Genomic DNA, 23,059 nt, shown 5'->3' on the forward strand with positions numbered 1-23,059 from the left:
TGCTAAAGTTAAGTAGTGGTAATTTGATCGCCTAACGACAACGATATCAAATTGACCAGGGGACTCATGGATGGAGTATGAGGAGTTGGTATGAGTTTGACCTGGAATATAAAAGGGGTTGATTATAAAGGTTGACATGAGATATATATGTGTGATGAACATATTACTTACTTGTTTGATTATGTTTGGTCCATGGTCAGTGCGTAATTTCTTAAAATCTCTAGGTGGGGTTTTAGGGTCGTGCTTCAGTGGTCGAGACGTAATTCCATGGCCCCTGTTAGTGGGTGTCCATGGTGGTGCCCCATCTATATAACTTAGTAAGGATTCAAGGTAAGGACTGCATCCTGACACTCTAAGGAGTCAGTTAGTCACACTTAGAGCAGACTGACTCCTGTGGTGAGAGTAGCAGGAGGCCTGAAACTCATTAAGGTCTAACCTTGTATGTGAGGGAAATTGATTCATTGTAACACTTGTAACACTTAGCTCGGGGGTGAGTAGAGGTATCCACCACAAGTGCAATCGTCTGCTGAATCCGACCAGGTTATATGTATCTGGATGAGTCGAGTCGAGTCTTAGTGTATTGTTTGAGAAGTCATAACATGCTTGGTTGATATGTGTATATTGGACCGTGAAAATGTATTTGATTGTATTGATGAAAATCTTTGTGGCTCTAGCTTACCCTTGCTTGTTTGATTGTTTTGTATGTTGTTCTTCTACTTTTGCGATGATCATCAATTTATTGATGGGAGCAGATGTGAGAGGTACTCGAGGTCAACAGGGAAGGGATTGGTTCCGCTGCATGGTCTACCTAGGTTGGACTTCATGTTTCATTGGGCTTTTCTTTAGGGCTATGGCCCATGTACTACTTTGTTCTTTAGTACTCTATTAACTATTGTGAAGTCCTTGGATTTCGATTGTATATGACATCGTGGTGTACCTTGGTTTCTCCTAGCATCCTCTGGATATTGTCAAGAGTAGCGTTTATACTCCAGGACTTGTCACTAAATTTGTATCTGTGTGGCATTTCATTTAAATTAAAGTTATTATTTAAATGGGGTGTTACATACGAGTTCCTTTAAAAAATTTGAGCAATTTTTATATATAAAATACGAATTATTTAATCTACAAATAGTAAAAAATAGTAAAAAAAACAAAAAAGTGTTACAAAAAGATGAAAATTTTCAAATTTCAAAACACCAATTCTCTCTAAGTATTGGACAACGTGATTATTTTGATATTTTTAACAATATTTATATATAAAATAGAAATTATTTAAACTACAAATAGTAAAAAACAATTATCACAAAACGATACAATTTTTCAAGTTTCTTATGAAATTTTGAATAATTTTTATCTACGAAATATGAAATATGTAATATGTAATATGTAAATAGTAAAAAATATTAAAAAATAAAATAGAAAAGTGTTACCAAAAGAAGGAATTATTCAAATTTCATAAGAGCATTCGTCTTTAAGTATCGACATATGGGTTTCTAGTAAAATTTTAAGTAGTTTTTTCATATAAAATATGAATTTTTTAAATTATGGATCTTAAAAATTAGTACCAAAACAATAAATTGTGACAAATTGATAAAACTTTTTAAATTTTAAAACACCCCATCTGCGTATTGGCCAACGTGTGCCTTTGGAAAATTTGAGCATTTTTTATATATAAAAAAATGTATTATTTAACCTAGAAATAGTAAAAAATAGTAAAAAAAACAAAAAAGTGTTACATAAAGATGAAAATTTTCAAATTTCAAAACACCAAACCTCTCTAAGTATTGGGCAACGCGATTCTTTTGATAATTTTAACAATATTTATATATAAAATACGAATTATTTAAACTATAAATAGTAAAAAATAGTAAAAAAATAAATTATCACAAAATGATACAAGTTTTCAAATTTCAAAACATTAATCGCCTTTGAATATTGGCTAACAAATTTCTTATGAAATTTTAAACAATTTTTATAAATAAAATATGTAAATTGTAAATTGTAAATAGTAAAAAATATTAAAGAATAAAATAGAAAAGTGTTACCAAAAGAAAGAATTATTCAAATTTCATAACAGCATCCGCCTTTGAGTATTGACCAACGAGTTTCATGTGAAATTTTAAGTAATTCTTTTATATAAAATATGAATTTTTTAAATTATAAATATTAAAAAATAGTAAGTAATAAATTGTGACAAAATGATAAAACTTTTCAAATTTTAAGACACCCATCTGAGTATTGGCCAACGAGTTCCTTTGAAAATTTTGAGCAATTTTTATATATAAAATTTGAATTACTTTAACTAGATATAGTAAAAAAATAGTAAAAACAAAAACAAAAAAGTGTTATCAAAAGATGAAAATTTTCAAATTTCAAAACACCAATCCTCTCTATTAATTGAGCAATGTGATTCTTTGGAAATTTTTAACAATATTTATATATCAAACATGAATTATTCAAACTATAAATAGGAAAATATAGTAAAAAAATAAATTGTCACAAAATGATAAAAATTTTTAGATTTCAAAACATCAATCGCCTTTGAATATTGGCTAACAAGTTTGTTATGAAATTTTGAACAATTTTTATATATAAAATATGAAATATGTAAATTGTAAATATCAAAAAATATTAAAAAATAAAATAGACAAGTGTTACCTAAAGAATGAATTATTCAAATTTCATAACAGCATTCACCTTTGAGTATTGACCAACGGGTTTCTTGTGAAATTTTAAATAGTTTTTTTTATAAAAAATATGAATTTTTAAATTAGAAATATTAAAAAAATAGCACCAAAATAATAAATAGTGACAAAATGATAAAACTTTTTAAATTTAAAAACCCCCAATCTAAGTATTGGCCAACGCGTTCCTTTGAAAATTTTGAGCAATTTTTATATATAAAATATCAATTATTTAAAATATAAATAGTAAAAAATAGTAAAAAAAACAAAAAGGTTTTACCAAAAGATGAAAATTTTCAAATTTCAAAACACTTACCCTCTCTAACTAATGGGCAATGTGATTGTTTTGAATTTTTGAACAATATTTATGTGTAAATTACGAATTATGTAAACCATATACAGGACAAAATAGTAAAAAAATAAATTGTCACAAAATGATACAATTTTTCAAACTTCAAAACATCAATCGCCTTTTAATATTGGCTAAAAAGTTTCTTGTGAAATTTTGAGTATTGGCCAACGAGTTCCTTTGGAAATTTTGAGCAATTTTTTATATATAAAATTTGAATTACTTTAACTAGATATAGTAAAAAATAGTAAAAATGAAAACAAAAAAGTTTTATCAAAAAATGAAAATTTTCAAATTTCAGAACACCAATCTTCTCTATGAATTGAGCAATGTGATTCTTTGGAAATTTTTAACAATATTTATATATAAAACACGAATTATTCAAACTATAAATAGGAAAATATAGTGAAAAAATAAATTGTCACAAAATGATAAAATTTTTCAGATTTCAAAACATCAATCGCCTTTGAATATTGGCTAACAAGTTTGTTATGAAATTTTGAACAATTTTTATATATAAAATATGAAATATGTAAATTGTAAATATCAAAAAATATTAAAAAATAAAATAGACAAGTGTTACCTAAAGAATGAATTATTTAAATTTCATAACAGCATTCGCTTTTGAGTATTGACCAACGGGTTTCTTTTGAAATTTTAAATAGTTTTTTTTATAAAAAAATATGAATTTTTAAATTATAAATATTAAAAAAATAGCACCAAAATATTAAATAGTGACAAAATGATAAAACTTTTTAAATTTTAAAACCCCCAATCTAAGTATTGGCCAACGCGTTCCTTTGAAAATTTTGAGCAATTTTTATATATAAAATATCAATTATTTAAACTATAAATAGTAAAAAATAGTAAAAAAAACAAAAAGGTGTTACCAAAAGATGAAAATTTTCAAATTTCAAAACACTAACCCTCTCTAACTAATGGGCAATGTGATTGTTTTCAATTTTTGAACAATATTTATGTACAAAATACGAATTATTTAAACCATATATAGTACAAAATAGTAAAATAAATTGTCACAAAATGATACAATTTTTCAAACTTCAAAACATCAATCGCCTTTTAATATTAGCTAACAAGTTTCTTGTGAAATTTTGAGTATTGGCCAACGAGTTGCTTTAGAAATTTTCAGACATTTTTATTTATAAAACATGAATTATTTAAACTAGAAATAGTAAAAAATAGTAAAAAAAACAAACAAGTGTTACCAAAAGATGAAAATTTTCAAATTTCAGAACACCAATCCTCTCTATGAATTGAGCAATGTGATTCTTTGGAAATTTTTAACAATATTTATATATAAAACACGAATTATTCAAATTATAAATAGGAAAATATAGTAAAAAATAAATTGTCACAAAATGATACAATTTTTCAGATTTCAAAACATCAATCGCCTTTAAATATTGGCTAACAAGTTTGTTATGAAATTTTGAACAATTTTTATATATAAAATATGAAATATGTAAATTGTAAATATAAAAAAATATTAAAAAATAAAATAGACAAGTGTTACCTAAAGAATGAATTATTCAAATTTCATAACAGCATTCGCCTTTAAGTATTGACCAACGGGTTTCTTGTGAAATTTTATGTAGTTTTTTTATACAAAATATGAATGTTTTAAATTATAAATATTAAAAAATAGTACCAAAATAATAAATTGAGACAAAATGATAAAACTTTTTAAATTTTAAAATACCCAAGTATTGGCCAATGAGTTCCTTTGGAAATTTTGAGCAATTTTGATGGGGAAAACAATAACAAACAATATACCAGAGAATGCAGCGGATATAATTTCCCCTAACTTGCAAGAATCTATGAGGAGCAATAATCAAAGAGCAGCAATAATAAACCACCAAAAGCACAAATAAAAGGCACCAAGATTTTTAACGTGGAAAACCCCTCAAATCAAGGGTAAAAACCACGAGTCGTCCAGACCAAAGAAATAGCTTCACTATGATCAACAAGAGTACAAAAGAGTCTTAATCAATAGCACAAATTAGTGCCAACACCCAACCAATAACAAAGCAACAAAGCTTTCAAATAGAGAAGAACAAGAGAGGAAAACCTCTACAAATCACTGCTGCAGTGCGAAATTAATATCTCCCAACTCAGACCTCGTATCAAAGATCCGACCGGTCAGAATGAAGAGCAATGAGTTCCGAACCTGCTGTAAAAATTTCAGCCCGATCCAACGGTGAACGAATCCGCAGCGCCGAATTTACTGCGACAGCTCTATGAAAAACGTGAACAGAATTTTCCCTCTACCTCTCCCTCTATGTGTTAGGGCTTTCAGTGTATTCTGACTCTATTGTTCTGCCTCTCTCTTTATTTTATAGCCTCCTCTCCACTAGGTTTAAGTGAGACATGGGCTTCTCAAATTTTGGGCCTTTTCTCCACATAGGAAGGGAGCCCAATACCCAACAAATCTCCCCCTCACAACTATGTGGAGATAACCGCCAAACCGGCGATCTCACAACAAACTTCAAACTTTCCTCTTGGCAATGCTTTAGTCATCATATCAGCACCATTATCATCTGTATGAACCTTTTTCAACTCCAACAACTTAGCATCCAAAGCATCACGTATCCAATGATACCTCACATCAATATGTTTGGATCTAGAATGAAAAGTTGGATTCTTACCAAGATGGATAGCACTTTGGCTATCAACAAACAATGAATAGTTATCTTGCCTAAAACCAAGCTCCTGCAAGAATTTCTTCAACCATAACACCTCCTTGCATGCTTCAGTAATAGCAATGAACTCTGCTTCTGTAGTAGACAACGCTACACACCTTTGTAGTCTTGATTGCCAAGCCACAGCTCCTCCTGCAAACTTTATCAAATAGCCCGAAGTGGACTTTCTGGAATCAATATCCCCAGCCATATCTGAGTCTGAGTAACCCATCAAAGTAGGTTTATCACCTCCAAAACAAAGCTTCATATCAACTGTACCATGAAGATACCTCAAAATCCATTTCACAGCATTCCAATGCTCTCTACCTGGGTTTGACAAAAATCGACTAACTGTACCAACAGCATGTGCAATATCTGGTCTTGTACACACCATCGCATACATCAAACTGCCCACCGCAGATGCATAAGGAACTCTACTCATATTGGTCTTCTCAACTTCATTTGAAGGACTCTGTTTAACACTCAGTTTAAAATGAGTAGCAAGAGGAGTACTCACAGCTTTAGCATTTTCCATCTGGAATCTCTGCAACACCTTCCTAATGTATTGCTCTTGTGATAGATAAATCTTCTTTTCTCTCCTATCACGTGAGATATGTATGCCAAGAATCCTTTTAGCAGCTCCCAAGTCTTTCATGGCAAAAGACTCGCCAAGTGTCTTCTTTAACCTGTCAATTCTGGAAATATCTTTCCAACAATAAGCATGTCATCAACATATAATAACAGGATAATAAAGTCATCATTAGAAAACCTTTTAACAAAGACACAATGATCAGAAGTAGTCTTCTTGTAACCTGCTCACACATAAAAGACTCAAACTTCTTATACCACTGCCTTGGGCCTGCTTCAAACCGTATAGACTCTTCCTTAGTCTACACACATAATCTTCCTTGCCTTTAACAAGAAAACCATCAGGTTGCTTCATGTATATCTCTTCCTCCAAATTACCATGAAGGAAAGCTGTCTTCACATCCATCTGCTCAACCTCCAAATCAAGAGTAGCAGCTAAACTTAGCACAGTTCTGATGGATGACATTTTCACCACAGGTGAGAAAATCTCATTGAAATCAACACCCTTTTTCTGTCTGAAACCTTTCACCACTAATCTGGCCTTGTACCTTGGAAGCGTAGAATTTGAATCTTGTTTCACCCTGAAAATCCACCTAGTTTCCAATGCCCTTTTGCCCTTAGGCAATTTCACCAAGTCGTAAGTGTGATTATCATGCAAAGATTTCATCTCATCTTGCATTGCATCCAGCCACTGTTTCTTCTCTTCACTATCCAAAGCCTCTTCAAAACACTCAGGTTCTCCACCGTCAGTCAAGGTTATGTACTCATCACAGGAATACCTTGTAGAAGGTTGTTTTTGTCTATTAGACCTCTGAGTTGGACTTGAGGTGATTCAGGTATATCACCAAGATCGTCATCATCATCATGTTCCTCTTGAGCATCATCAATTGGAACCTCTACTCCACTTCCAAACTGTTGATCATCAACATCACCATGTTGCTCATTGTCTTGAGCTTCCGTTTCAACATTCTCCAAATTGTGAGCGGGCAACCTCATCGGATTACCATCAGTGAGATTACTATCTTTCTCGGGTGTGGTCTTCTCCACCTTATCAATGTCTTCAATGGTCTGGTCTTCCATGAATTGTACATCACGACTTCTAACAAGCTTCTTCTCAACAGGATCATAAAACCTGTAGCCAAATTCATCCTCACCATAGCCAATAAAGATACATTGCCTTGTCTTTTTATCTAACTTGGATCTTTCATCCTTAGGAACATGAACAAATGCCCTGCAACCAAAGACACGCAAATGATCATAGCTAACATTCTTACCAAACCAAATTTTGTCTGGCACCTCAGTATTCAAAGCAACTGCGGGACTGAGATTAATAACATGCACAGCTGCAAGCAATGCCTCTCCCCAAAAGTGCTTAGGCAACTTTGCTTCTGAAAGCATACATGTAACCCTTTCAACCAAGGTCCTGTTCATCCTCTCCGCTAGACCATTCAACTGAGGAGTTTTAGGAGGAGTCTTCTCGTGTCTAATACCATGCTGCCTGCAATAAACATCAAAAGGTCCACGGTACTCACCACCATTATCACTACGGATGCATTTCAGCTTCTTACCTGATTGCCTCTCAACCATAGCATGAAATTCCTTGAACTTTTCAAGTACTTGACCTTTCCGCTGAAGAGCATAGACCCATAGCTTCCTGGAACAATCATCAATAAAAGTAACAAAGTAAAGTGCACCACTAAATGACTTTACCTTTAATGGGCCACAAACGTCAGAATGCACCAATTCAAGCAATTCTGACTTCCTTGAGGGAGGATGCTTCTTAAAAGATACTCTGGTTTGTTTACCAGCCATGCAATGAGAACATTTCTCCAATTCTGCATTTCTCAATCCCATAAGCACATCCTTTTTAGCTAAGCAGTTAAGCCCTTTCTCACTTATATGACCAAGCCTCCGGTGCCACAAAGATGCCTCCATATACATAGCATTCACACTGTCTTTAGCAACCAAAGCTTTAGTCCAATACAATTTAGATTGTTCTCCCCTCTGGCCATAACCAAGTTACCTTTAGTGAGCTTCCATTTACTAGAACCAAAGTGATTGTCATAACCACAATCATCAAGCAACTGCACAGAGATTAAATTAAAACGGACATCCGGAGCATGTTTGACTCCTTTAAGCAACAACTGCACTCCCATGTTGGTTTGCAGGCAAACATCACCAACACCAATCACTTTAGACTCACCATCATTACCCATCTTCAACACTCCAAAATCACCAGAAGTGTAAGATGTGAAGAACTCCTTCCTAGGTGTAACATGCAGTGTAGCACCACTATCAATAATCCACATGCTCTCATCAGATACAAGATTAACGGACTCAAAGTCACGAAGAAGAACAAGATCACCATCTGTAGCAGTAGTGACACGATCATCATCATCATGATCATTCTCTCTCTGTTTGCCCTTCTTGTCTTTGTTCTCCTTTTTCCACTTAAAACAGTATTTCTGAATGTGTCCAGTTTTATGACAAAAATGGCACTCTAAATTCTTGTATCTTGACTTGGACTTGCTCCTACTCTTCTCTCTACCACCTTTATGTTCCTTTTTCTGACTTCTCCCCCTAGCTTCTGTAACAAGCATCTCAGACTGAGATGAAGAACCATGTGCCTTCCTTCTCATCTCTTCATTAAGAGCACCGCTCTTTGCCATCTGAAAAGAAACAACACCATTCGAGGCAGAGTTCGTAATTGAAACCCGAAATACCTCCCAAGACTCTGGTAGAGTATTAAGCAACCATAATCCCATAACTTCGTCATCAAACTTTATGCCCATTCCTGACAATTGATCTAGGAGCCCTTGAAACTCATTTAAGTGATCAGAAATAGAAGAATTCTCCCTGTACCTCAAATTCATCAAGCAATTTAACAAATACAATTTATTATTGCCCGACTTAGAAGCATACAAAGACTCAATCTTCTCCCACAAAGCTCTGGCATGTGTCTCATTAGCAATATGATTATAAACATTATCTTCAACATATTGCCGAATAAAACCACATACCTGTTGGTGCTCAAAGTCCCATTCTTCTTCAGACATAGAATCTGGCTTCTGTGTAGCAAAGACCGGAAGATGCAATTTCTTGACAAATAATAAATCTTTCATCTTGCCCTTCCACAAATGATAATTTGTACCATTCAAAGCAACCATCTTTGCATTTGCCTCCATCATTCAAGCAAGTAAATATAGCCCAACCAAGAGCTCTGATGCCACTCTGATGGGGAAAACAATAACAAACAATATACCAGAGAATGCAGCGGATATAATTTCCCCTAACTTGCAAGAATCTATGAGGAGCAATAATCAAAGAGCAGCAATAATAAACCACCAAAAGCACAAATAAAGGCACCAAGATTTTTAACGTGGAAAACCCCTCAAATCAAGGGTAAAAACCACGAGTCGTCCAGACCAAAGAAATAGCTTCACTATGATCAACAAGAGTACAAAAGAGTCTTAATCAATAGCACAAATTAGTGCCAACACCCAACCAATAACAAAGCAACAAAGCTTTCAAATAGAGAAGAACAAGAGAGGAAAACCTCTACAAATCACTGCTGCAGTGCGAAATTAATATCTCCCAACTCAGACCTCGTATCAAAGATCCGACCGGTCAGAATGAAGAGCAATGAGTTCCGAACCTGCTGTAAAAATTTCAGCCCGATCCAACGGTGAACGAATCCGCAGCGCCGAATTTACTGCGACAGCTCTATGAAAAACGTGAACAGAATTTTCCCTCTACCTCTCCCTCTATGTGTTAGGGCTTTCAGTGTATTCTGACTCTATTGTTCTGCCTCTCTCTTTATTTTATAGCCTCCTCTCCACTAGGTTTAAGTGAGACATGGGCTTCTCAAATTTTGGGCCTTTTCTCCACATAGGAAGGGAGCCCAATACCCAACAAATTTTTATACATAAAATATAAATTATTTACACTAGAAAAAGTAAAAAAATAGTAAAAAAAACAAAAAGGTGTTACCAAAAGGTGAAAATTTTCAAATTTCAGAACACTAACCCTCTCTAAGTATTAGGCAATGTGATTCTTTTGAATATTTTAACAATATTTATATATAAAATACAAATTATTTAAACCATAAGTAGTAAAAATAGTAAAAAATAAATTGTCACAATGATACAATTTTTCATATTTGAAAACATCAATTGCCTTTTAATATTGACTAACAAGTTTCTTATGAAAATTTGAGTATTGGCCAACGAGTTCCTTCAGAAATTTTAAGCAATTTAAATATATAAACATTAATTATTTAAACTAGAAATAGTAAAAAATAGTAAAAAAACTAAAGGTGTTAACAAAAGATGAAAATTTTCAAATTTCAGAACATCAATCCTCTCTAAGTATTGGGCAATGTGATTTGTTGGAAATTTTTAACAATATTTATATATAAAATACGAATTATTCAAACTATAAATAGTAAAATACAGTAAAAAAATAAATTGTCACAAAATGTTTCAGTTTTTCAAATTTCTAAACATCAATCGCCTTTGAATATTGCCTAACAAGTTTCTTATTAAATTTTGAACTATTTTAATATATAAAATATGAAATATGTAAGTTGTAAGTTGTAAATTGTAAATAGTAAAAATATTAAAAAATAAAATAGAAAAGTGTTACCAAAAGAAGGAATTATTCAAATTTCATAACAACATTATAATAAATAGTGATAAAATGATTAAACTTTTTAAATTTTAAAACCCCCATCTAAGTATTGGCCAACGAGTTCCTTTGAAAATTTCGAGCAATTTTTATATATAAAATATCAATTATTGAAACTATAAATAGTAAAAATAGTAAAAAAAAACATAAAGGTGTTACCAAAAGATGAAAATTTTCAAATTTCAGTACACTAACCCTCTCTCTAAGTATTGGGCAATGTGATTCTATTGAAATTTTTAACAATATTTATATACAAAATATGAATAATTTAAACAATAAATAGCAAAAAATAGTAAAAAAATCAATTGTCACAAAATGATACTTTTTTTCAAATTTCAAATCATCAATCGCCTTTTAATATTGGCTAACAAGTTTCTTATGATTTTTTTCAATATTGGCCAACGAGTTCCGTTTAGAAATTTTAAGCAATTTTTATATATAAGACATCAATTATTTACACTAGAAATAGTAAATAATAATAATAAAGAAAACAAAAAAGTGTTACTAAAAGATGAAAATTTTCAAATTTCTAAACATCAATCCTCTCTAAGAATTGGTCAATGTGATTCTTTGGAAATTTTTAACAATATTTATATATAAAATACGAATAATTTAAACCATAAATAGTAAAAAATAGTAAAAATTAATTGTCACAAAATGATACAAATTTTCAAATTTCAAAACATCAATCGCCTTTGAATATTGGCTAACAAGTTTCTTACAAAATTTTGAACAATTTTTATATATAAAATATGAAATACGTAAATTGTAAATAGTAAAAAATATTAAAAAACAAAAATAGAAAATTGTTAACAAAATAAGGAATTATTCAAATTTCATAACAACATACCGCTTTGAGTAATGATCGACGGGTTTCTTGTGAATTTTTAAGTAGGTTTTTTATATAAAATATTAATTTTTTAAATTATAAATACTAAAAAATAATACTAAAATACGAAATTGTGACAAAATGATTAAACTTTTTAAATTTTAAAACACCTCCATCTGAGTATTGGCCAACGAGTTCCTTTGGAAAATTTGAGCAATTTTTATATATAAATTATCAATTATTTAAACTAGAAATAGTAAAAAATAGTAACAAAAAAAACAAAAAACTGTTACTAAAAGATGAAAATTTTTAAATTTCAGAACACCAATCCTCTCCAACTATTTGGCAACGTGATTCTTTTGAAATTTTGAAAAATATTTATATATAAAATTCAAATTATTTAAACCATAAATACTAAAAACTAGTAAAAAAATAAGTTGTCACAAAATGGTACAATTTTTCAAATTTCAAAACATCAATCGCCTTTGAATATTGGCTAACAAGTTTGATATTGAATTTTGAACAAGTTTTATATATAAAATATGAAATATTTATATTGTAAATAGTAAAAAATATTAGAAAATAAAATAGAAAATTGTTACTAAAAGAACGAATTATTCAAATTTCATAACAACATTCCCTTTGAGTATTGACCAACAGGTTTGTTGTGAAATTTTAAGTAGCTTTTTTATATAAAATTTGAATTTTTTAAATTATAAATATTAAAAAATAATATTAAAATAAGAAATTGTGACAAAATGATAAAACTTTTCAAAATTTAAAACACCCCGATCTGAGTATTGGCCAACGAGTTCCTTTGGAAAATTTGAATAATTTTTATATATAAAATAAGAATTATTTAATCTTGAAATAGTAAAAATAGTAAAAAAAAGTGTTACTAAAAGATGAAAATTTCCAAATTTCAGAACACCAATCCTCTCTAAGTATTGGGCAATGTGATTCTTTTAAAATTTATAACAATATTTATATATAAAATACGAATTATTTAAATTATAAATAGTAAACAAATAAATTGTCACAAAATGATACAATCTTTCAAATTTCAAGACATCAATCGCCTTTGAATATTGGCTAACAAGTTTCTTATGAAATTTTGAACAATTTTTATATATAAAATATGAAATATATAAATTGTAAATAGTAAAAAATATTAAAAAATAAAATTTAAAAGTGTAACCTAAAGAAGTAATTATTCAAATTTCATAACACCATTCGCCTTTGAGTATTTCTCATTGGCTTTCTTGTGAAATTTTAAGTAGTGTTTTTTATATAAAATATTAATTTTTTAAATTATAAATATTAAAAAATAGTACCAAATTATACATTGTGACAAAATGATAAAACTTTTCAAATTTTAAAACACCCCATCTAAGTATTGGCCAACGAGTTCCTTTGAAAATTTTGAACAATTTTTATATATACAATATCAATTATTTAAACTAGAAATCGTAAAAAATAGTAAAAAAAAACAAAAAGGTGTTACCAAAAGATGAAAATTTTCAAATTTCAGAACATTAATCCTCTCTAAGTATTGGGCAATGTGATTCTTTTGAAATTTTTAACAATATTTATATATAAAATACGAATAATTTAAACCATTAATAGTAAAAAAATAAATTGTCACAAAATGATACATTTTTTCAAATTTCAAAACATCAATCGCCTTTGAATATTGGCTAACAAGTTTCTTATTAAATTTTGAACAATTTTTATATAAAATATGAAATACGTAAATTGTAAATAGAAAAAAATATTAAAAAATAAAATAGAAAATTGTTAACAAAATAAGGAATTATTCAAATTTCATAACAACATACCGCTTTGAGTAATGATCGACGGGTTTCTTGTGAATTTTTAAGTAGGTTTTTTATATAAAATATTAATTTTTTAAATTATAAATACAAAAAAATAATACTAAAATAAGAAATTGTGACAAAATGATAAAACCTTTCAAATTTTAAAACACCCCTATGTAAGTATTGGCCAACGAGTTCCTTTGGAAAATTTGAGCAATTTTTATATATAAAATATTAATTATTTAAGCTAGAAATAGTACAAAATAGTAAAAAAAAACAAAAAAGTGTTACTAAAAGATGAAAATTTTCAAATTTCAGAACACCAATCCTTTCTAAGTATTGGGCAACGTGATTCTTTTGAAATTTTTAACAATATTTATATATAAAATGCGAATTATTTAAACTATAAATAGTAAAATATAGTAAAAAAATAAATTGTCACAAAATGATACAATTTTTCAAATTTTAAAACATCAATCACCTTTGAATATTGGCTAACAAGTTTCTTATGAAATTTTGAACAATTTTTATATATAAAATATAAAATATGTCAATTGTAAATAGTAAAACATATTAAAAAATAAAATAGAATTTTTTTACCAAAAGAAGGAATTATTCAAATTTCATAACAGCATCCGCCTTTGACTATTGACCAACGGGTTTCTTATGAAATATTAAGTAATTTTTATATAGAATATGAAGTTTTTAAATTATAAATAGTAAAAAATAGTACCAAAATAATAAATTGTGACAAAATGATAAAACTTTTCAAATTTTAAAACACCCCATCTGAGTATTGGTGAACAAGTTCCTTTGGAAATGATGAAGGATTATCTTGTTTTCTTTTAAGATTATTGAATATGGTGAGTTGATTAAGAAAGCTAAGTGAAATCCCCACGGGACATTAAGATAGCAAGTTATCTAGATGTGAAGGTTCCTTTCACAAAGCTCAAGAGAAGAAGATGATGGATTGATTCAAAACAAAAAGGAAATGGAAGGCACATAAACCATAGAAAACCAAGAACAATTAAAGGAAGAAGAAAACATAAAATGAAAAGGAAAGAAATGGTAAAAATGTGAGAAGCACGCCACTACAAGGCTAGGCTAGAAGCCATGGCAACCTTGAAGATGAGTGGATGTGTGCCGCCACTTGCTATGCAAGATAAGGCTTAAAAGTATTCACTCCCTAGGGAGGAAACTCTCACAAATGGTTGAGACACAAGAGTGTTTTTACTTCAAAATCTTCAACCCTTTTACATGTCTAGGAGCACCCTTTATATAGAAGAGTTTAGGATCCTCTATGCAAATAAAAGATACCTAAGGATGTCTCTACAAAAACCTAACCCTAGCTTCTAGAAACTAGGTCAAATAAGGTTACAAAAATAAGAGACAAAAGAGCTAACTATGGTGTGTGCAAGGCTAATTTCGTTCTAGCACAAAAGGAGACAAAGAATGTGTCTCATATGTCTCTAAAAAGTGGCCATAGTGTGCTAAAAACAAAGGAGACCAAAGGTACATAGGTACAATTGCTTTATGCCTTTTTCTTTATACTTTATGCCTTTGCTTTACTCTTTCCTCCACATCATTTATGCTCCCCAATCACCATGCGCCACCTAGCACTGCTTTCTTGCTCCTAATTAACCTACAAAGCAAATAAACATAGATTAATATTTGGCTTAAGTCAAGTCAACTATAGTTAACAAGGCAAACCTAGTCAAAGGTCAACAAGTCAACTAAAGTTGATTCAACTAAGTCAACTTAGGGAATAAAAAATAATAAACACAAATGAAAGGGATGAAGGATTAGTGAACTTCCTTTCTAAACATGCTTAGTCTTCTTAAGCATGTGCCTCCATCCTTGGTTGGGGTCAATCCTTCATCAAATTTTGAGCAATTTTTATATATAAAACATGAATTATTTAAACTAAAAATAGTAAAACAACAAAAAGTGTTACCAAAAGATGAAAATTTTCAAATTTAAGAACATTAATCTCATTTGAGTATTAGTCAATGTGTTTCTTTCGATATTTTGAACGATATTTATATATAAAATATGAATTATTGAAACTATAAATAGTTAAAAATAGTAAAAAAAATAAAAAAAAAGTGTTAAAAAGATAGAATTTTTCAAATTTCAAAACACCAATCCCCGGTAAGTATTGGCCAACAAGTTTCTTTTGGAATTTTGAACAAGTTTTTTATATAAAATATAAGATATTAAAATTGTAAATAACAAAAAGTGGTAAAAAAAGTGCTACCAAAAGAAGGAATTTTTCAAATTTCATAACTTCCATAAGCTTTTAGTATTGACCAACGCATTTTTTGTAAAAGTTTAAGCAATTTTTATATATAAAGTATGAATTATTTAAATTGTAATTATTAAAAAAATAGTACAAAAAAAAAATTGTTGCAAAAAGATGAAACTTTTCAAACTTTAAAACACCAATCCCTTTCATTCATTCTAAAATTTTCAGCAATTTTTATATATAAATATGAATTATTTAAACTATAAATAGTGAACACTACTAAAAAAAGGTATAATTATTGATTTGGTACCCCAATTTTTTGGTTAAATTCAATTTGATCCCCATATTTTTTATTTGTTCAATTTAGTAACCCAATTATCTAAAAAGATTCAATTTGGTCATCTTCGTTAAGTTGAAGTTAACATCGTGTCCGTACAAGACATGTGTCAAGCCGTGAAATTTATAAATTTTTTTAAATTCTTTTTAAACTTTTTTAAGTTTTTAATTTTTTGTAAAAATTTATAAACTACCATGTGTCAGTTAACCTTCGTGCCATGTGGCAGCTTACAATCATGACACGTGGCAGTGGTAATAGTTGTTTTCAATTTAGTCCTCTATTTAAATTTTTGGTTCAATTTAGTATCACAATTCTTTAAAATGATCAAATTTGGTCCTCTCCAAATTGAGACCAAATTATTAAATAAGCTTAATTACAACTTATATACACATGTTACAATAACTTTTTTAATATATATACATCAAATCATTTCACCTAAATACTTAAATTATTTTATTTTTTACAATTTTTACCTTTGTAATTTTTTACACCTGAAATTTTTTACAGTTGTAAAAAATAAAATAATTTAAATATTTAGGTGTAGTGATTTGATGTATAAATTCAAAATAATTATTTTAACATGTAAATTGACACGATGGTAAATTGACACGTGACAGTTTTTTAATTTTTTTTTAAATTAAAAAAATTTAAAATGTCATGGCTTGACACATGTCCTATACGGACACGATGTTAACTCCAACCTAACAGGGAGGATCAAATTGAATCCTTTTAAATAATTGGGTACTAAATTGAACAAACCAAAACATGGAAACTAAATTGAACTTAACCAAAAAATTGGATACTAAATCAATAATTATACCTAAAAAATAAAAGAACGAGCTACAACAACCATGGATGATTGGTTAAAAGTGTTACCTGGTCAAAAGAGTAAGAATTGACTTCAACCAACATAACAAAGACAAAAAAGTACAACAAAAAGTAATTACATGTTTTAAGGACAAGTGGTATAAAGTTGACTTAGTGGTAAAAATTGAAAGGGAGAATAGAGAGGTTTGTATAAAAAATGATAGTTTTAAGGGCACAAAGCAATTTGATTATATCCTATAGTTCTTAACAAATACAAAATATATTTAAAGATCATTCATGTAAGAGTGTAAATCTCATTATTTTTTTCTTGTGAGACAAGGTACCAAACACTTACAATTTGCAGGTTGAAAACAAAAATATGGCAGGCATCACAACATGGGAAGGGTAAAGAACAAGAATCTACTCTGGCAAGATCCAAAGAAGCACCGAATCCGAATTAAGGTAAAAGCTCATCGAGAACAACAAGAAAGACCTTGCTTTGATCCTGCACCATTAACCAAGCTTACTCGATTCACAGACAACTCAGCCTTGTAAGAATCAGAGTTCAATGTTTTACGGCTGATATTGTTGTAAATTTCACGGATAACAATCTCGAAGGCTGTTTGGACATTCGTAGAATCCAGTGCAGATGTCTCCATAAAGAACAGGCCCTCTTCTTCTGCAAGGTTTTTGCCCTCTTCTGTGCTCACCTCTCTAATATTCTCCAAGTCGCATTTATTTCCCACCAACATTCTTGCTACTGTGCTGTCATTTTGAGCTGCACGTTAATTTAAGAAAGAATCAAACTCTCCGTTACGAAATTTCATCAAAAATGAAGCCTAAGAATTCAAGTGCTTCAAGGCATTTAGCTGATGGACGATAGTATATAGCAAAGATCACAATGCAAGTTCTAAAAGTACATACTTTCCATATGCTTTTGACTAACTCAAAAAGGACCAGCAGACCTGATATATGCAATAAAAAGGCACGCTTTTGCCTTCCAAAAATACGAGCGCTATCATTTTGGCACTCTAAGAATTTTATCTTCAGTTTTAAGGCTTTACTGATAAATGTCATCAATTATGCAAAGTATCAGCAAATTAGTCTCTTAATAATGGTTTAATTACATTCGTTTTCTCCTAGACAAAGGGCCAACTTTCTGACACTTTTTGTTTGCATAATTGAGGGGACAAACTTAATGACTACATTTTTGAGAATTAAGCTGATGACAATCTGATATTTGGAGGGTGAACTCTTATCAGACTCCATACTACAGCGAAATTAAACAGTTACAAAACAAAATAATATACTAAGTTGATGCTCTGATATTTCATATTTCTCTATAATATATCTATATGATATTATGAGATAGGCTTGTTCTTACAATTTGACAAAGTGCAAAATATCGCCGAAAAGTGTCAGAAATAAACATTAGATCACGAAAATAGCTGTTTATTTTAGTAATTTATACAGTAGAGTAAATAATATGCAAGGGTAGCATTTCATCTTCACGGAATACGAACCTCTGCAGTTGTGATATAAATGTAGGGTTATGCAGTTCCAATTTTTTCCGTTTAAAATTTATAAACTAGCCTTTTAGCTTTATAATTTGATCAGTAAAGTATATTTTGAAAGATGAAGATTTGTGCAGTTGAAATTTCAACTGCATAGAATCAGATTCATCATCTTTAAAATAAAGTCAGAACTCCAACAAAAGACATGATGCCTAGCAGCTTTTAATCATCACATGCATAATCGAATACTACATAAAAACCAAAAAAAGACACGCCAACATATTTTTTACTACATTTTTTCAGAAACACTTTGTACAATTAGAAATTTATTAAAATAAATAAATGTGCGACTCTCTGAAACTCAGTCCTTATTTACTATGTCAAACTCGTAATGTTATCATTCTTAATAAATTTTAATATATTCCAACACTTATCTTACATAGCATTGTTCATATCAGTCCCCAATGCACAAAAATTATAATAGTAGTTCTCAAATATTGAAATTAACCGTGAAATCAGTCCCCAAATATGCATTTTTCGGTCAAATTAGGACATAACAGAATCTTCACACTTTGAGGGACGTTAAAAGTAATTTCCATATACAGAAACTACCTAGACCCATCCTGTATATTTTTTCGAAATCAATTATAGTTAACTAAAATTTAAAAAACTAACAAACCCCCAACATGATCTCTCAAAAACTACTTTATCCTAAATAGTTCTAAAGTTATAAAACTATATGAGTATTGCTGAGGCTGTTTAAATTAGTGATAGAAAATTTTAATACATTGAATTATAATGGAATGAAATGAATGGGATAAAGTTTGGGAGTTTTACAATGAAAAGAATCAAAGATGTTAACCATTTGGAAAAACAATGAAACAACATAAGTTATCATTTTTTTATTCTTACAAAATACTCATTTTAAATATTATCCAAAAAACATATCCAGTGCTCCATCCATCTCACTTAAATTTTAGTAAACCAACCAATTTTCTCCGCAATTAAAAATTTTATCAACAAATCACTTATGAGATAATATGAAATGTTGAAGATATCAACTAAAGGCTGTGTTTGAATTATCATTCTAACAATGCTTCATACTCTTGAAGATGACAGAAGAAAGTCAACAGATTGAGATGACTGCGACTTCTACAAAAAATAAAACACATACCAAGTAACTCTCTCAAATATTGAGTAACCAAAAATCACATGTAATTTTGTTAAACTCGGTATAAACGCTTAAAGATGCTGAAAATAGGGATAATACAATGGAATGAATAATGTCCGTATATTTTAAACTCGGAGGATCATGCAGCATAATTTCTATTACTTGAACGTCACTCATATGTCACTAATATAATCACAGTGTTTAGAGAATAATTTAGGAGAAGAAAAAAAAGCATAAACACAGACCACATCCAGCATTTCCAAATTCAAATTCCAAAGGAAGCAACAAGCACTCACTAGTGAGCTCTTCGAGCCAGCGCTTGATGCTGTCAAAGGTGCCTCTCCTGCTGATATCGTAGACGACAAGCGCTCCAACGGCGCCTCTGTAGTAAGCAGAAGTGACAGCTCGGAAGCGCTCCTGGCCTGCAGTGTCCCAGATCTGCGCCTTGACCTCCTTGCCGTCGATCTCAACCACCTGCGTCTGGAACTCCACTCCAATCGTGGCCTTGGAGTTGCTGTCGAACTCGTTCCGCGCGAACCGCGACAGTAGGTTGGACTTGCCGACCGCGGAGTCCCCAATTAGCACCACCTTGAAGAGGTACTCCTCGGCGCCGTCGCCGTTCTCCGCCATGAGCGAGGAAGGGAATGAGTGAGGGTTGTTATGTGGTGAAAGGAGGGGTGAGTGGGTGTCACGTAGTTGGCGTGTCTGAAGGGAAGATAAAAGGAGAAGAACGTGAAGCTAGTAATGTAGTGAAATGGGTTTTGCTTTTTTGGGATTTTATTTTCGATTTTTGGCGTGATTGGTGGCGGGGTTTTAGGGATAGTGCTGGAATTTCACTTCAGACTTTGTGGGGTTGACCTCTTTACACTGCTTTATTGACTCAGAGATAAATAAATAAGCTTTTAATTAAAGGAAATTTTGAAAAATATGTTTCAAAGTGTCAAAATTTAAAGTTATCTTTAGGAATATTTTTTGTCGACAACTAATAGTATATAATATTTTTTATAATTGATTGAGTTATAGAGTGTTGTTAATACATGAATTGTTGACATTTTGAGGCGTTTGAATTGAATTAGTTGTAATTTTTCTTCATTAGTTTTAAACAAGGTTTTTGGTTTGGATAGCCAATTTAAAGTTATAATTGTTATGGTGCTTCGGTGATAAAAAAAAATGTTATGGTACATGAACTTTGCATTTATGTACTTAAAAACATTGTAAACTTGATGAAATAAATTTTTTGCATATTTATACATTAATATATAAATAAAAATAATTTAGCTTAATTTTAATGTATTTTAAATATTTGATACCCACAAATTTTTGTATATTAATCTTAGTTCTAACATAATATTTCTTAAAAATGTATCCCATATTAGTAAATGACATCACATATTAAGGAACCTAGTTATTGTAATGCCTCATTTAATAATTAAACTCAATTAAATGAAAACGTCACACAATATAATATGATGAGCGAAGATTCGGAGTATGACGTTCCTCCACATAATTATCCCAAAAATACTCAAGGGAAACCAAGGCACACCAAGATGCCAATACAAAACCAAGTGCAAGAATTGACAGTAAACACTTTATATTCAAAAACAAGGTAATACATGGGTCATGGCCCTATATAAAACTCGGAGAAATGGAGACCATCCCAAAGGAGCTAAGCAGCGGAATCATCGCTTCCCTGTCAACCTCGGGTACCTCTCGCATATGCTCACATCAATAAATTGATGATCATCGCAAAAAGAGAAAGACCACACACACAACAACCAAACAAGCAAAAGGGTAAGCTAGAGCGAAAACAGTTTATCATACAGTTACATGCTATTTCACAGCCCAAGGAATATATGTCAACCAAACATGTTGTGACTCTTCAAATAATACACTGAGACTCAGACACGACTCATTCGGATACATATACCGAGCTGCTCTCCCTTGAGCTAAATGTTACAGTGTTTCATCCCACACACACAAGGTTAGCCCTTAATAAGTTTCATGCCTCCTACTACTCTCACTACTAGAGTCAGTACGCTCTATGTGGGACTAACTAACTCTATAGAGTGTCAGGATGCAACCTTACCTTGAATCCTTACTAAATTATATAGATGGGACACCACCATGAACTCCCACTAACAGGGATCATGAAATTACGTCCCGACCAACTAAGGCACCACCATGAGGTCTCATGTCAAATCCATACCAACTCATCATTCTCAATCCATGAAACCATCCATACAGGCAACATACCCAAAACATGTTAAACTCATCCATCACAGACTATAGATTATCTCATTCATACATAATCACCCAATTCATAATTTAAAAGCAAGATCAATACAAACATATAGCCAACATTTGAGAACAGAGAAACAACAGAACAAGCCGCATTCGCGCCCAGCTTCTCGCTTAGGCAGAAAGGTCTCGCTCAGGCGAGCTCCTTTCGCCTTGACGAGAGCTCGACAAACAGAAACAATGGCCTTCTGCTCATTCTCGCCTAGGCGAGACTCCCCTTTCCTGAGCGAGACATCCACTTGCTTAAAACAGGGTTGGTCGCCTAAGCGACAACTCGCGTAAAAGAGTCTGGGCGAGCCTTTGTTAATCTCGCTTAGGCGAGACACGCTTGTTTGGGCAAGAAAACCAGTGCTCACAATTGTTCTCTCGTGCAACAGTCCAACAACACAACCCAAACCGTGCAATAAGACATTTCATAAGCTCACAACAACATACAATCCATAAAATCATGAAATATCATCAAAGCAAGCATAAAAATCGAAGATTTAGCAAAATCCTAACTTCTCTTAGTTGGAAAGTGTTAGCTAAGAGTTTCGACACCCAAGCTGTGAAGCACCGTAGCTTAAGGAGTAGCTCTAAGAGCTGAAAAATAGTGGAACTAATTCACTAAGACAAACCTTAGTTGGAACCATGAAGAATGAACTGAATGGAGAAAGAGCATGAGTTAGAACTGACTTATGTGGAGTAGAAAATCTGGTTTGAGCTAGCTTGAATAGGGCTAAGGGCTAAACCCTAACAGAGGTTCTGTGAGAGAACAAAAGAGAGAAGTGAGGCACTGCTTTTGCAGGAGAGACAAGAGTGAGAGGAGTTTAACTGTCTTAGAGGTCTTGAACACCCTATAGGCTAGCCCTTAGGTCCATTAGACTTTGGGAAAATCCTGCCCAACCAAAATTGTAAAAGTTAATAAAATAAAGTTTTAAATAATATGTTAACTCTCTTCGCGTGTTTGGATATGTAGTTATAATTATTTTAATTATATAATTTGATAAAGGTACTTAGTCATATTTGTATATACGATTTCTTTAATATTTATAA

General features: G+C 31.1%; 1 protein-coding gene across 1 annotated transcript; it reads right to left on the reverse strand.

Moving 5' to 3' along the window:
- Positions 1–17,265: 17,265 nt before the first annotated feature.
- LOC114194496 (ras-related protein RABA5e-like) lies at positions 17,266–20,485 on the reverse strand. Its single transcript, XM_028084759.1, has 2 exons — positions 20,023–20,485; positions 17,266–17,819 (listed from the first exon to the last, which is right to left on the reverse strand). The coding sequence occupies exons 1-2, from the start codon at positions 20,354–20,356 to the stop codon at positions 17,512–17,514; spliced, it is 642 nt and encodes a 213-aa protein (XP_027940560.1). The 5' UTR covers positions 20,357–20,485; the 3' UTR covers positions 17,266–17,511.
- Between the last annotated feature and the right edge of the window lie 2,574 nt (positions 20,486–23,059).

This window comes from Vigna unguiculata, chromosome 8 (assembly GCF_004118075.2).
Source record: "Vigna unguiculata cultivar IT97K-499-35 chromosome 8, ASM411807v1, whole genome shotgun sequence".
In the NCBI taxonomy this organism is placed as follows: Eukaryota; Viridiplantae; Streptophyta; class Magnoliopsida; order Fabales; family Fabaceae; genus Vigna; species Vigna unguiculata.

Excerpts from the sequence above, each read along its gene's own strand:
- LOC114194496 (XM_028084759.1), bottom strand. The coding sequence starts at position 20,356 with ATGGCGGAGAACGGCGACGGCGCCGAGGAGTACCTCTTCAAGGTGGTG. Across the intron at positions 17,820-20,022 it reads CTGGCTCGAAGAGCTCACTA|CTCAAAATGACAGCACAGTA; the intron begins GTGAGTGCTTGT and ends ATTAACGTGCAG.